This window comes from Miniopterus schreibersii (genome assembly GCF_964146895.1).
Source record: "Miniopterus schreibersii genome assembly, chromosome: 7".
NCBI classification, from domain to species: Eukaryota; Metazoa; Chordata; class Mammalia; order Chiroptera; family Miniopteridae; genus Miniopterus; species Miniopterus schreibersii.
In genome coordinates, this window is record NC_138108.1 from 30,965,687 (window position 1) to 30,979,912 (window position 14,226).

Sequence of the window (14,226 nt, forward strand, 5' to 3'; positions counted from 1 at the left end):
TAAAAGGCTAATGTTCTAATGACTTCACTTTTAGTATATGTTCGGGTATTTAGTATTCTAGCTCAAGACCCTAGCATTCGGCCAAATGCTAAACCGTTCCCGCCGGCCTTCCAGGCCTCGCCCCGCCTGGCCTGGGCGCCCCCGAGGTACTGCCACGGCTGGGATCCCACGCCCTGGGCGCGCAAGGGCACTTGGGTGTATTCACACTTGAGTCTTCCCTCTCCCCGGCCAAGCCCCGTCCTCATGAGGAAAACGGGCCATTGGGGTGCGGCATCCTTCCCTCCACATCTCCCTGCCTCACCCGTAATCCCAGAGCGGGCTTCCGGCCTGCAGCGGCCGTTCCCTCCATCCCGGTTGCCGGGCTTCGCCGCCGGTCCCCTCCGCCGTAAGGTTCCCTCCATCTTACGCCGCGGCGCCGGGCGCTGCAAGGGCTTGTGGGGGACGCGAGGGCGCGGAGGCAGCTCCTGGGGGCGGGGCCTCCGCCTCCGCCTCGCGAAGCGGGAGACCGGCCTCGACTCCCCGGGCCCTGAACCCGCCGGCCTCTGCTTCCCCAGCCTCCCGTTAGAAGAAAACATAGCAGCCCAAAATTGATCTAACATTCCTAAGAGTGGCGTCTGGGAGTGTTGGATACTCCCCAATACTTGAGCGGACCCTAATGACTCTTGCGGGCCTACGTTTCATTGCAGGCAGCGTAGCAGCGGTGAAGAACGCCTCCACAGTGCCCGCAATCCTAAATCTGTTGTGAAATCAAGTGAGATCATACAAGGTAAGCGCACAGCCTACCCGGCAAATAGATGGTAAAGACCGGTCATTACTGCTAACCTGACTTGGCAGAATCCTGAGCTGGAAAGGAAAGGGAGCCTAAGCTGACTCCTCGAAGAGGCCGTAGTAGGACCTTTCACACCCCGAGTCAGCTAGAAAATTAGTCCAAAATTTCGCTTAGGGCTGGTACAAATGTGTGATGCAAATTTTGTCATCCACTGTATCTCTGTGAGCTTCTCTTCCCATAACTTACCCAGTAAATTAAAAAGGATTACTCCCTGAAAGGTCTGAGAAGGGCCCCCAATTTTTAAAGGGGTTAACGAGAGAAAAAATAGTATTTGGGTTATGGAAAACAGGGCAATGTTGACAGCAGAAAGGCCTGACTACAGGTCGAATTCCGGGGACCACAGTGTGCATCTCTTTATAACACAAGGGTCTTGAGAATTTAAAAATTCTCCTTGAGAAATATGGGAGGTGGTGTATGGGGACACTGTATCCAGTATATTTTACTTTGTACAACAAATATATTCATTGAAAATCATGTTTCAGTTTTTTGTCAATTATTTTGATGCACTGTGGGATCTGGTTTTTGAAAGGACACATGCAGAACGAATAATCTTAACCTAAATTTCCTGTTAATGTAGATCTCATGCTGACAGATTTTAACCCCAAAGCCCAATAATTTCCATGTAAGAGGTAGCAACTTCTAAACTGTTACCCTCTAAACAGAGGTAAATGGCAGGATTTTCAAAGTTAGGTTTTTTCTTCTCTTCATTCTCACTTCTCCCACTTCTCGTCTCACCATCCTTGGAGCAAGGATCAACTTCTGTCAGATATGCCAGCTCAGTCTGGATGATTTCTCCCTGCACAGGACTGACCCAGTGTATTAGCTCCGACCGCCGTAACAAAATACCATGAACTAGTGGCTTAACCTACAGATCTTTTTCTGAGTTCTAGAGGCTAAAAGTCCACAGGCAAGGTACAGCACGGTTGGTTTCTGATGAAGGCCACCTTCTCTCCATATCCTCACATGGTGGGTGGGGAGGCAGGAAAGGAGACCAAGCAAACTGTCTGGTGGCTCTTCTTACAAGGGCACTAAAGCCACCATGATGGCCCCACCCTACTGACTTCATCTAAATCTAATTACCTCCCAAAGGCCCCATCTTCAAATACCATCACATTCCGGTTTAGGGCTTCGACATATTAATTCTGGAGACACAATTCATTCCATAACACCTAGTAAATCACCCACCCAAGAATACTATTTATTTTCAATTTTGCTGTTTACAACCAATTATTAGAAAGGCTAGTTCTTCAAAATAAAATGAATAGTCTATATTAAAGTTTTCTACAGTTTAAAAAAAATTTTAATATACAAACAAGCCAGTGAATCTTTACTTATAAAATAACCAGTTAACAGTACAGAGATGGTTTAAAAACTGATTCATATTATTTTATGACCAAATCAATTTCAATAGTAACTAATTTTTTTCAACATGTTTAATCACGTAGCTTCTGGAAGATGGGTTAAATGATGAAAAAATGGGCGACCATGAACACACCCTTTAATTTCATTTCCAAATTGGTGCTTCATTTTGTAAATGATGTCTTGGATGTCCTCCTTTGATAAGTACATGGGTAACTGTCTAGATAGACGCACTGCTTCTCCCTGTGGAGAGAAAGCCATACATTTGATATACCCGGAAGCAGAAATATGTTATTCCTGGCAAGAAGGAAGACAGAAAATTGATTATATATATTTTTTATTATTCATTCACTCAACCAATATTTATTAAACACCAATTATGTGCTAGTCACTGTTGTAGGTTATAGGAATATAGAGGAGAACAGGACAAACAAGATCCTTGCTCTAGTTTAAGACAGATCAAAAAAAAGAAAATTTCAGAATGCAATGGGCAGACTATGATTATAGTCTAAAACAAAAACAGCTTTATTTTTAAAGGGAGAAAATACATTTTATTAAAGATTAGGTTTATTTTTAAAATAGTATCAGTCAACCTTGAAGGATAAAACCTCAAATATGGAGACAATTACTATTGTTTTTCCACCACTACCTTATATATGGATTTAAAAGTTTATAATCTTCCTCCAGCCTCTATTACTTTTGAATTTATTTTTTAACTCACTGCTACATTTCTCATTTGTGTTAGATATTGCTAGAAAACTAAAATTTCCATTTATTTAATAATCTACATCTTTCACTTTCTCGCTCCTCTTTTGCTCTTAAAACGATCTGGTATAAAGGTGAAGCAATTTTGAATCCCTTCTAAAAAACAAAAACAAGACGTCTCAGGCATAAGGCTCTCCTCAATATGTACTCAAGGAACAATGTTATAGTAAGGATCCACAGCAGAGTTTACCACAGCAGTCTATTTTAAAGAAAAATTTTTTTTAATAGTATTTCTCTTTTGCAAACAGTAACAAACCTTACAGAAACTTTACTATTTTGAAACCATTTATTATTTTATTAAGGAAGAGCTAGGTATCTTAAAACCTAAGCCAATCTACAAAACTGAGTAATGCATACCTCTAAATAACTTATCACTTTGCGAGGTCTACATTCATAAACTTCTTTTGCATTTTTGTTGACTATAGCATTAAGAATTTCTTTTAAATCCATCACTCCATAGAATGGAAGACAATTAGCCATTCCTTCTATTTCTAAGTAATTTTCAGCAATGGAAACTCCTAAAAGAAAACAAACAAACAAACTCACAAAACACACACCATATATTTAGTTGTTTATATAATAAACACATTAGTTTAGTTGTGTTTAAAATATCTATTAAAAACTAAACCACTGTTTAAGTATTTAGTGAACCTTCATTAGAATGTAATATACTCTGGACAGTTTTGTTCCTTAGTTGGAGAACAAATAATTCCCATAGGATTTCACATTCCCATTAAGTCATAAGTGTTCACAGAAACCACATGAGCTTTGTATCATTTAATCTTGGTGGCTGCTGTACTGTTCCCTACTTTTGTTTAGAAGACTTCTTTCTTTGGAGAGAAAATGGAGTCCCATGATATTTGTTAAAATAAAACTGCTCTAAATGTTTTAACAACTGCTGCTGTTCAAGTTCTATCCTACTAGTTTAATATCTAACTTAAAGGTGTGGATTATTTCTATGATTATTTTAACTTAAAATTATTATAAAAATACTCACATAGTAACTTTTCCAGCTTTACTGAAATATATATAACTGATATAACATTGTGTAAGTTTAAAGTGTACAGTGTTGACTTGATACACATATATTGCAAAATAATTACCACCATAGTAACTTATTAATATGTTAGTAATTTGAGGAAATGAAATACTAATGTTTATTCAAACTATTTTATGAGGATGTTTAAAACTGACATATTATCTATTATTTAAGATACTCTAAATAATTTAATGATTAAAATAAAGCTAAAAACTAGCTACATGATTGATTATATAACTAGGTAAAATATTTATAACAGCATATATTCCAAAGCATCAAATTTTGCATTAAAATGCATTTTATTATTAATAAAAAGAGATATGCACCCCTGTGTTCATTGCAGCATTATTCACGGTGGCCAAGACATGGAAACAGCCAAAGTGTCCTGCAATAGAGGAATGGATAAAGAAGATGCGGGACATGTACACAATGGACTATTTACTCAGCCATAAGAAAGGATGAAATTCTGCCATTTGCAACGACATGGATGGATCTGGAGGATATTATGCTAAGTGAAATAAGGCAGTCAGAAAAAACTAAGAGCCATACGATTTCACTCATATGTGGGATATAAAACTGAAACTCCTGAACAGAAACAGCAGTGTGGTAGTTGCCAGAGGGAAGTGAAGGAGGTCTTAATATATGGTGACAGAAGATATGAATTTGGGTGGGGGGCACACAGAGCAATATACAGATCTTGTAACATAGAAACCTACTCCTGAAACCTAAATGTCACCCCAATAAATTTAACCACTGTCACCCCAATAAATTTTAAAAAAATAAAAAAGGAATCAAATGGAAAACATTAGGCTTGTTTTCTTTGGCTACATCTGTGTAAGTGTTCTTAATATTGAAATCCATACAATGTTACTTTGAAGTAAAGAAAATGAGACAGTCCAATGTTGGAAAGTGGTATAAATTAGCTATAAATGGATGAATAAAAAAATAAAAAGAGGAGTGATGTAGACTGAGGAGTTTCAGATCCTGATATGTCAATGATCCTATCCCTAACCTGTTCTCAGTTACAGACTATAGTTCCTTGACGTAGATGGCAGATGCAATAGTGGTACACTAAACAGAGCAGGCTTCCTAATGTTCTTCTTCGGGAAACAGGAAAGTGTAAGAACTATGTAATCAACCATTAAGTGATAAAATACAGTTTAGTGAACAGAGACAAAATAGAGAGTTTGAGCAACCAGGGGAACTTAAATGACTTGAAACAGGGGTTAGGCAAAGAGGAGGTAGCAGAATATTCTAGTTCACATCTTTACATATATGGATATGGAAATTTACAAAAATATTAGTCAAGAGACTTGTTACTAAGTGATTTGATTGAAAAGTTAATGCTGATTACATTTGCCCTGGAAAATTGTACACATTTTACAGAATTACTTGTGGACATTGGTAAAAAGTATTTGGCAACTGATGAGGAAATTGAGCAATATTTTAATCCCTGTCCTTGCAAAATTCAGATATAAAACTTAAAGAGATATTTGGAACCATGTAACAATAAACTTTCAGGATGTTTCTATAAAATTCTGTGAAATGCTTCCCATTTTTCAGGGAAAACACTTCAAATTAATAAGTGGTTTGACAAGTTTTCACTTCCTAAAATATGGAACTCCTACTGATGCAGAACAAAAAGCCATTAATAAGCAAAGTTCTTAGGGTCACATTCAGAATCTTTTCCCTCAAAGCCAGGTGTATTCTTCCTGTTTTTCATATGCCTTTGTCTGTATCCAAAGATGTTTTGTAAAAACTGGCAAACTGTTGATCCAAAGTAAAGTTCAATACAATAAAACTCTCACTAAAAGAAAAAGAAACGGGCTTTAAGAAACGTGGTATACAAGTTAATAAAGAAAAAAAGGCCAAAAAATTTAAGGAAGAAAACATGAATGTTTTTAATTTGAGCTGTTGTTAACAAGAGAAATAATGCTGATGATAATCTAAGTTAATTCCAAACAAATCAACTGAGTTTGCAAATGACTTATTCATTTTTACATCTTTGGTGCCATGCAAAACACTGTCATTCAATAAGACTTAAAAAACACTATAAGCTAAGAGCTGAAAGCATCTGTCAGAAACTTACTGGGTAGCTCAAAACTAACCATGCTCTTGGAATAGATATATTTATCCTAACTTAAAAAAAAATGCTGTGAACATTTTTTAGGGAAAAAAATGGCACCAGCTACCAACACCAGAGTTTATTAGGAAAAGAGATTAAGAAGAAAACATCTTGCCCGGCTGGGTGTGGCCCAGCAGTTGAGCACTGATCTATGATCTGGGAGATCACAATTCGATTCCCAGTCAGGGCACACAACTGGGCTGTGGGCTCAATTCCCAGCAGGGGGCATGCAGGAGGCAGCCAATCAATGACTTTCTCATCATTGATGTTTCTCTCTCTCTCTCCCCCTCTCCTTTCCTCTCTCTGAAATCAATAAAGATATATTTTTACAAAAAAGAAAATATCTTGCTATACACTACACAACACAACACAACACAACACAACACACACACAACACACCCCTTGTTTCACATTGCAAATAAATTAAAAAGATGCCAAGGACCCCGAAGATTTCTAGGAGGACTAAAAGAAATGACTACATGTCAGTTCAGGCCAGAAAGGAGTGCTGAAGGATGGGAAGAAAAGAGTATTTGCATACCTGTCATTGCTATGTACTATGCTAAATGATTGATATTCACGAAGTAAATATTTCAATTTTAATATGGAAGCAATATAACAAATTCATTAAGAGCTAGGCTCTAAAGGCAGATTACATGGGTTCAAATCCTAGTTCTACCACTAACTGTGCACCTTTAAGAAAATTTAACTTCTCCATACCTTGATTTCACCACCTATAAAATGGGGACAGCAATAAAGAATATTTCATAGGGCTGTTAGGATGATTAATAAATTAATACATTTAATATTAAGAACAGTGCCCTACACATAAGTATTATTCAATAATTATTAGTTGTTATTGATGAGGAAATATCTAGGCTAACTCACTTTCCTATAAACACAGTTTTTAAATGGCAGAGTTGGGATTTAGACACTCTATGCTCCAAATCTAAATATCTATCACTGAGGCAACAGGTAAGAAATTTTGGGTAGGTATCCTTAAAACTGAAAAAGTCAAGTAAAATTAATGTTTAGAACACCAAAGTATTTTCAGTGTATACCTAATTTCATGGTTTTGTACATTGTTTTTACTTTGTTTAAGTAATGAATTTAAATTTTAATATTTGTTAATTTTACTATGCATTTTATAAATTTTAATAGTTGATAGAATATTTTATACAAAGTATCTTTTTGGAAAATCATAGAAATAATTTTAATTATAAAATTTGACAGCATTTGGTAAAGTATATTCAAATTCTGTATACTTTAAAAATGACACTATTTTATTTTTGCTTATCTTTATTGTTGAAAGTATTACAGATGTCCCCCTTTACCCCTATTGATCCCCTCCACCCGGCATCAACCCCCCCCGCCCAGACCTTCTCCACACTATTGTTTGTGTCCATAGGTCATGAATTTATGCATCTAAGTTCTTTGATTAATATACCCTCCCACCCCCGGCCTTCCCTCTGAAATGTGTCTGACTGCTCCATGGATCTCTATCTTTTCTTTTGAGGTCTCATTAAAACATTCCTTTAAAAATCGTCAACACTGTTTTGGTTGAACTATGTTTTTCTACACTTTGGTCACAAGTTTAGGAGTGGGTGGGAAGTGGGAACAGTTGTATCACTCTTTGTGATTCCTTTGTGCTTCTTGGTACCAACTTAGGCAGCTAGGGCAGAAGGCAGTTAAGTATGGAAACTATGAAAGAACAGAGAAAGGGTCAGCCAGGAAAACTGAAATCTCTTAGCCAGAAGGATTCTTTTTTCTCCCCACCCAGTGAATTTCCATACCGACAGTGTTATCACACAGTCTTTTTAGCAATGAAATCAAATCATCCACTCTCCAAATAGTAAGAGTGCTGATGTTACACAATTAATTGGCAAAACAACTACATCACTTAAAATAAAGATGTCCATTTTTGTTAGGTCACTCTAGTAAGCTGTATATATACTTCTCCATCATCTAAAGGAGTTTTTAATAACTAGTTAAACAAAGCAGGCAGTTTGAATACTGTGACAAAGAATGGCAAAAATTAAAACTACCCAATTAGTTATGAAAATGCAAATGCAAGGCAACAGACTGAAAGAGATGCTAAACTTGCTTATTTCAGACAAATGTGACATGTTTGAAATGCGACTGTTTTTACACAGCTGATGTACTTTTGGTGAGACACAAAAATATACCATGATATCTCTAAATTATGAAACCCAAATGTGTCTCTTGAAACAAGATTTATTTCTCCAAACTAGGAAATATTAAACCACATCAGAATGTTTCCAAACAACATTCAGAACATCAATCTGAGAGCCAGATGATGGTGATGATGATGATCATACCTGGTATAAATTTTATCTTGAAACCATTTGCTGTAAGACGAGCATCAGACAGGTAAGTTGATCCACTGTATGTCTGGTCATCTGCTGTCATTTTATATAAAATCTCTAAATAATGAGGTCCGTTAAAAAGACTGGAAAAGAAATAATGGCCCTTTAACTTATTAAGTATGTAAAATAAAAATTTAAAATTTATAGAAAAAAGTTAATTCAAAAAGGTGTTACTTGTAAGCAAAATACAAAGCTACAAGTAGCCCTGTTAGAAACTTTACTTTTTTACATTTCTGTTAACACACACACACACACACACACACACACACACACACACATATATTTAAATATATATTTATTGGTTTCAGAAAGAGGAAGGGAGAGGGAAAGGGACAGATAGAAACATCAATGATGAGAGAGTCATCATTGATTGGGTGCCTCCTGCATGCCCCCAAGTGGTGACTGAGCCCACAACCCAGGCGTGTGCTCTGACCAAGAATCGAACCGCCATCTCCTAGATCCTAGGTTGATACTCAACCACTGAGCCATGCCTGGCTGGGCATCTGTTAATATTTTACACAAGATCTACCACATACTATGTTCAAAAGGAGGAAGAACAGATATAAAAGACAGTTTCTATCTTCTAGAATGTTATAAATAAAATGTTAAGTAAAAAAATGTGCTCTATATAATACAAATGAAAACTTACAAATAATGCCATTTACATTTTTAAACAGACACACAAGACATTGTCAAGTTACTCAAGTGGTAAATCCTACATAATTTTCAATTGCTAGTTAAGGTTTCTTCAATAAAAAAAAGATATATAAATTTAGTAATTCGGAACTTGGGAGAGCTTCCTCCAGTCTACTGTAGGCATGGCATGTTTGCCAAAGGTGGCATATGAAATGGTTCTGAGTGGTATAGGCTTTAAACAAAATTTTGAGGTAGCCAAAGATTATCTAGGTCACAAATTAGCCTTTCATGTTGGTGTTAGACCTGATCATAGTGCTAAAACATGTTATTACAATAAAGTATCTATTGGGGTTGACATGTGAGTGGTTACATTTTCCCATTCAGTCAATGAATATCTGAGTGTCTATCAACTGATACTGTCTTAGGGGTGCAAGGCACTGTTCTATGTTCCAGTAAAAATTTATAAGCTGTTATTTCTTCATTTCAATCCTGTACTCTTGAACAAGTAAATGAATAGATGATGTTTTTCTAAACAACATTCAGAATATCAATCTGAGAGCCAGTGGTGATGATGATGATAAACTACAGCAACAAATGATACAGGCTCTACAGTTACTGTCTAGATTGGATTCTTGGATCCAAATATTTATTTATTAGCTGTGTGAACCTAGGTAAGTTACTTAACAGTTCTATGTTTTAGTTTCCTCATCTATAAAATATGGATAATGATAGTACCTATCTTTCATAAGGTGTGAAGATCATGAAAGCAAAGGGCTTAGTAAAGTTAGTATCATAAGTAAGTGCTCAATAAACATTAGCTGTTATTATTATTATTGAGCTTGTTTTGTGTTTTATAGATATCTAAATTACTCCCTTCAGAGATAAGCTACACAAACCTCATTAGACTCTTTTGAGAAAACTGAGCCCAACCCATAATTATTCTGTCCATAGCTTGTTCTGAAAAACTTACATTATTAACTGTGATGGGGACGTCACATTTCAGAAAACTCCAGCTACACCCTAGCTCTTTTTTAAGAAAATTAAAATAGCTTTAACAAATGTTTTTCTGTGTTTTGGTCCCATTTTTTTTTCCTTCTGGTGACAGAGTCTTTAACAAAAAAGTTTTAATATATTTTATAAATAATATTTTATTTATTCTTAGAAGCCTGAAACAATTATCTGTTGATGTGTCCTAGACTACAAATTCTAATTATCTTTTTAATTTCAGGTTTTTATCTCCTTTCTTGTACATATGATTCTCTTCTACCCATGTTAGACTAAAAAAGAAATATTAAGTATAAAAAGGTAAATATTAATGTTATTAGTTATTCATTTTTACAGAAAGTAACTTGCTCATTTAAGATATAAAAAGGAAACTCCCTGTTTTACAATCTGTAATAAAATTAGTCCAAGCAATAATAATCAATGGATGAAACCATTAGATGGAAAGGTTGATAGGACACTTCAAGGTGGAAGATCAGGCTGTTAGCAGCTGAACCCAGAGATAAGTGCCTTTTGATGTGATTAAATATAAAGCACATAGCACCACCTATTAAGCAGTCTCACCAGAAAGCAGAATCTAAACCCATTCATTCCTTCTGAGCTAACTTCCATTTAAATACAGGACAGGGAAAAACAAGTTGACTATCTCCACAAGGAAGCAAAGAGACAAATCAAGATGAGACAAGTGTCAGTATCAACAAAAAGTTAATGGTGTGATATCAAAACAGATTTGTATGCATACCAAAATTTATAGTTGGACTTTGTTTAAATACAAATTAAAAACTTAAAAACTATAGAAAAAATATTTTGAGACAATGAAGAACAATTCCAAGGAATTATTATTGTGTAAGGTATGACAAAGGCATTTGGTTAGGTAAGAAAATAGTTTGAACCTGAGCCAGGAGTGGCTCAGTGGTTGATCATAGACCTAGGATCCAGGAGATTGCAGTTCCAATTCTTGGTCAGGGCACATGCCTAGGTTGCGGGCTCTACCCCCAGTTGGGGGAGTGCAGGAGGTAACCGATCAATGATGACTCTCTCATCATTGATGTTTCTATCTCTCTCTCCCTCTCCCTTCCTCTCCCTGAAATCAATAAAGATATATTAAAAAAAAAATAGTTTGAGAGAGATATACTGAAAGATGTGTGGGAACTATTCTAAAATAGTTTAGCAAAGGAAAGAAAATATGCATATACATATACATATATACACACACGTACATTGGCAGACATAATAAATGTGGCAAAATCTTAAAAATTGTCGATGAAGGTATTCATTGTATAATTCTATTTTGGCATATATATTTTTAATGTTAAAGAGCATGCAATGAAGAAGAATCATGGCAACCTAACTTCAAAATTACCCTGGGGAAGTCACTAATGTACAGGAGGAGAATTAAGCTTCATATTTATTAACTGCAGAATTATGTAGAATATTTAAAGTTATTTATTTAAAAGCAATGAATTCTACTGAAGATTAGAAATAAAGTTTTTAAAAGATTTCTTTAAATAAACATTACTTTTCCCTATTAGAAAACACTTTCAACTTTTTACCTTCAATTTCTAATCTAGTACAGATTAATAAGTGTTTTTAGAGTAAAAAATATTATTACTTCACCATACCTCTCTGTTAATATAATTGGTTTTTCCAGTGGTTCTGCAGGAAGTTTATGATTCTCAAGAAGTCTTTTAAATAGCAGGGCTTCTTCCACTCTGTATGGATTTAACAACGTCACCTCTGTTTTGGATGCAATCACCCAGGCATCAGGAAACTTGAGATTGTGGATCAAGCACAGTTCATCCTTTTCTTCTAGTGCAAATGTCTTGTGTTTCTCAAAATTTTTTTTAAAGTTTTCCATAGAAAAGTGAATTTGTACTGTTTTAATGTTTTGATTCTTTTTTTTTTCAATTTGGGACTGAAAAAGCTCATCAAGTTTTGGCTGATTAGATGATGACTTTTTTAACTTGTGCTTCTGTGCCAAACTCCATGAGCTTGTGGGTTTTATCTTTTTTCTGCCATCTTGTAATGGTATTTGTGACTCCTGTTCAATGGCTCTCTTGATTTGTCTATTGTATCGTTCCAAGTCTTTAGTAGCCCTCTCTTCATATCTATGAATAGAGATAAAATAGAACTAATGAGTTCATAATCAGAAATATATTAACCATCTGAAATAAATTTTATAAAAAATGGAGCTGACATTCCAGGTCTAGTAATGATGGAGCTTATATTGAACTATCCCTCCCATATATGAACATCTCCCCCCCATATATGAACAAAATATAGATACCAAACATTTAAAATAGTCACTGAAGAGCACCCTAAAGCAGGCAGAAACTGTAATGGATTCAACCCTTGAATAAAGAGAACCACATTTATATAGCCTTTACCCAGAGAGCAGTCCCCACCATTAAGGGGAATGGCAAGAACTCAATTAGAAAGCTGCACTCTTATTAGCTTGGGTCACCACAACACAGAGCTAGTTCCTTGCTTCCAAAACAACTGAAAATAGAGGGAGAAAATCCCATGTGTGGGAACCCAGAGGAAAATAATCACTAGAAGACTAAATGAGTTAAGCAGATATTTCAGCGGCTACTCATTGCAGTTAAGAAAAAATAAGAGTCTGGAGTTTGAATTCCAAATTACATGGTGTAAGTAAACACTTTGGGCTTTCAATTAAAACTGAAGGAAGACCACATCTTAGGGGTAAGAAATAAAAAACTGTCCTATGACTATGGAAGCTGCCCTAGGACTAAAGGCAAAACGTAGTATCTCTAATGAAGTGTAAAACGATGCCTCCACAAGCTCAAGGTTATCTGCCAATAACTTAAATACTCAGCAGAAAAACCAACAGTTTTCAGAAGAAAACAGAATGCAGAGTTTCTATAACATATCAGCCACAATGTCCATTATGCAATCAAAAGCTATCCCTTAAGCAATAAAACAGGAAAGTATGAGTCATGGTCAAGAGAAAAAGTGGTCAGTACAAACCAACCAACCTCAAATGACTCAGATATTGGAATTTGCAAAATAAATAAAAACAGGTTTTTATAATATTTAAGGACTTAGAGGAAAACATCATAATGAGAGAATAGAAGGGGGTATCTCAAAAGAGAAGGAAAATTATAAAAAGGACCAAACGGAAATAGAAATTCTACAACTAAGAGACACAATATCTAAAATGAAAAACTCACTGGGTAGGCTTAATAGCAGACAAGTGATGGCAAAAGAAAAGGTCAGTAAAATAGAATACAGATCAATAGGAATTATCCAATCTGAACAACAGAGAGAAAAGTGACTGAAGAAGATTGAAAAAAAAAAACACCTTAGTGACTTATGGGTCAACCAGCAACCCAACATATAGGTAACTGGAGTTCCAGATAAATAATAAAAGTGAGGGAGGAAAGACACTTGAAGAAATGATATTATGGCTGACACTTAACCAATCTGGAGACATACAACATTTTACACATCCAAGGTCAGTAAACCTCTAGGAGGATAAATGCAAAGAAATCCACAGCTAAGTATATTAGACTCCTAATGACTGAACACCAAAGATAAAGATAAAATCCTGAAAGCAAAAAAAGAAAAAGATATTACATAACTGCTAAAAACCAAAGGTGGTACTAATATTCTGAAACGAGTCAGAGGGAAAAAAAAGACATTACAAAAAAACACCACCACAAAAATAAAAACAGACATTTTCAAATAAAAGAAAGCTGAGAATCTTGTTTTCAGCATAATTGTACTATTAAGGAACGACACCAAATGGATACTCAGAAATGGCAACTATGTAGGTAAATAGAAAAAATGATCTTTTAAATAAAATTCTCTTATTTTTGAAAGGTAACTTTAAAAAAGTAGTATTTTAAAGTGACGTTTATGCTCTATGTAGATATAAAATATATGACACCAACTGCAGAAAGGCTAAGGGTGAAATTATAATGGAATTCAAGTAACAAATTTTTATACAAAAGGTTTATAGTTGCTTGTATGGAAAATAATAATTAATAAATAAAACAAGAATAAACTCATTTCACATACAACTATAAACCTACTTTTGAACCACTCTGTATTTGTGTGAAATATC

The 14,226-nt window shown here is 35.3% G+C and overlaps 1 protein-coding gene across 6 annotated transcripts in view; it reads right to left on the reverse strand.

The window, feature by feature from the left end:
- Positions 1-1,985: 1,985 nt before the first annotated feature.
- The window catches only part of PMS1 (PMS1 homolog 1, mismatch repair system component), a 64,171-nt gene continuing 51,930 nt past the window's right edge, over positions 1,986-14,226 (reverse strand). For 4 of the 6 annotated variants that reach the window (XM_081142411.1, XM_081142410.1, XM_081142412.1 and 1 more), the window contains 4 exons: positions 11,762-12,247; positions 8,454-8,584; positions 3,311-3,471; positions 1,986-2,431 (listed from right to left, as the gene is read on the reverse strand). In XM_081142411.1, coding sequence (XP_080998537.1) covers positions 2,267-2,431; positions 3,311-3,471; positions 8,454-8,584; positions 11,762-12,247 — 943 coding nt within the window. In that variant the 3' untranslated portion in view covers positions 1,986-2,266. The remainder of the gene's footprint in view (positions 2,432-3,310; positions 3,472-8,453; positions 8,585-11,761; positions 12,248-14,226) is intronic. The other 2 variants (XM_081142413.1, XM_081142414.1) reach the window with 2 other exon arrangements.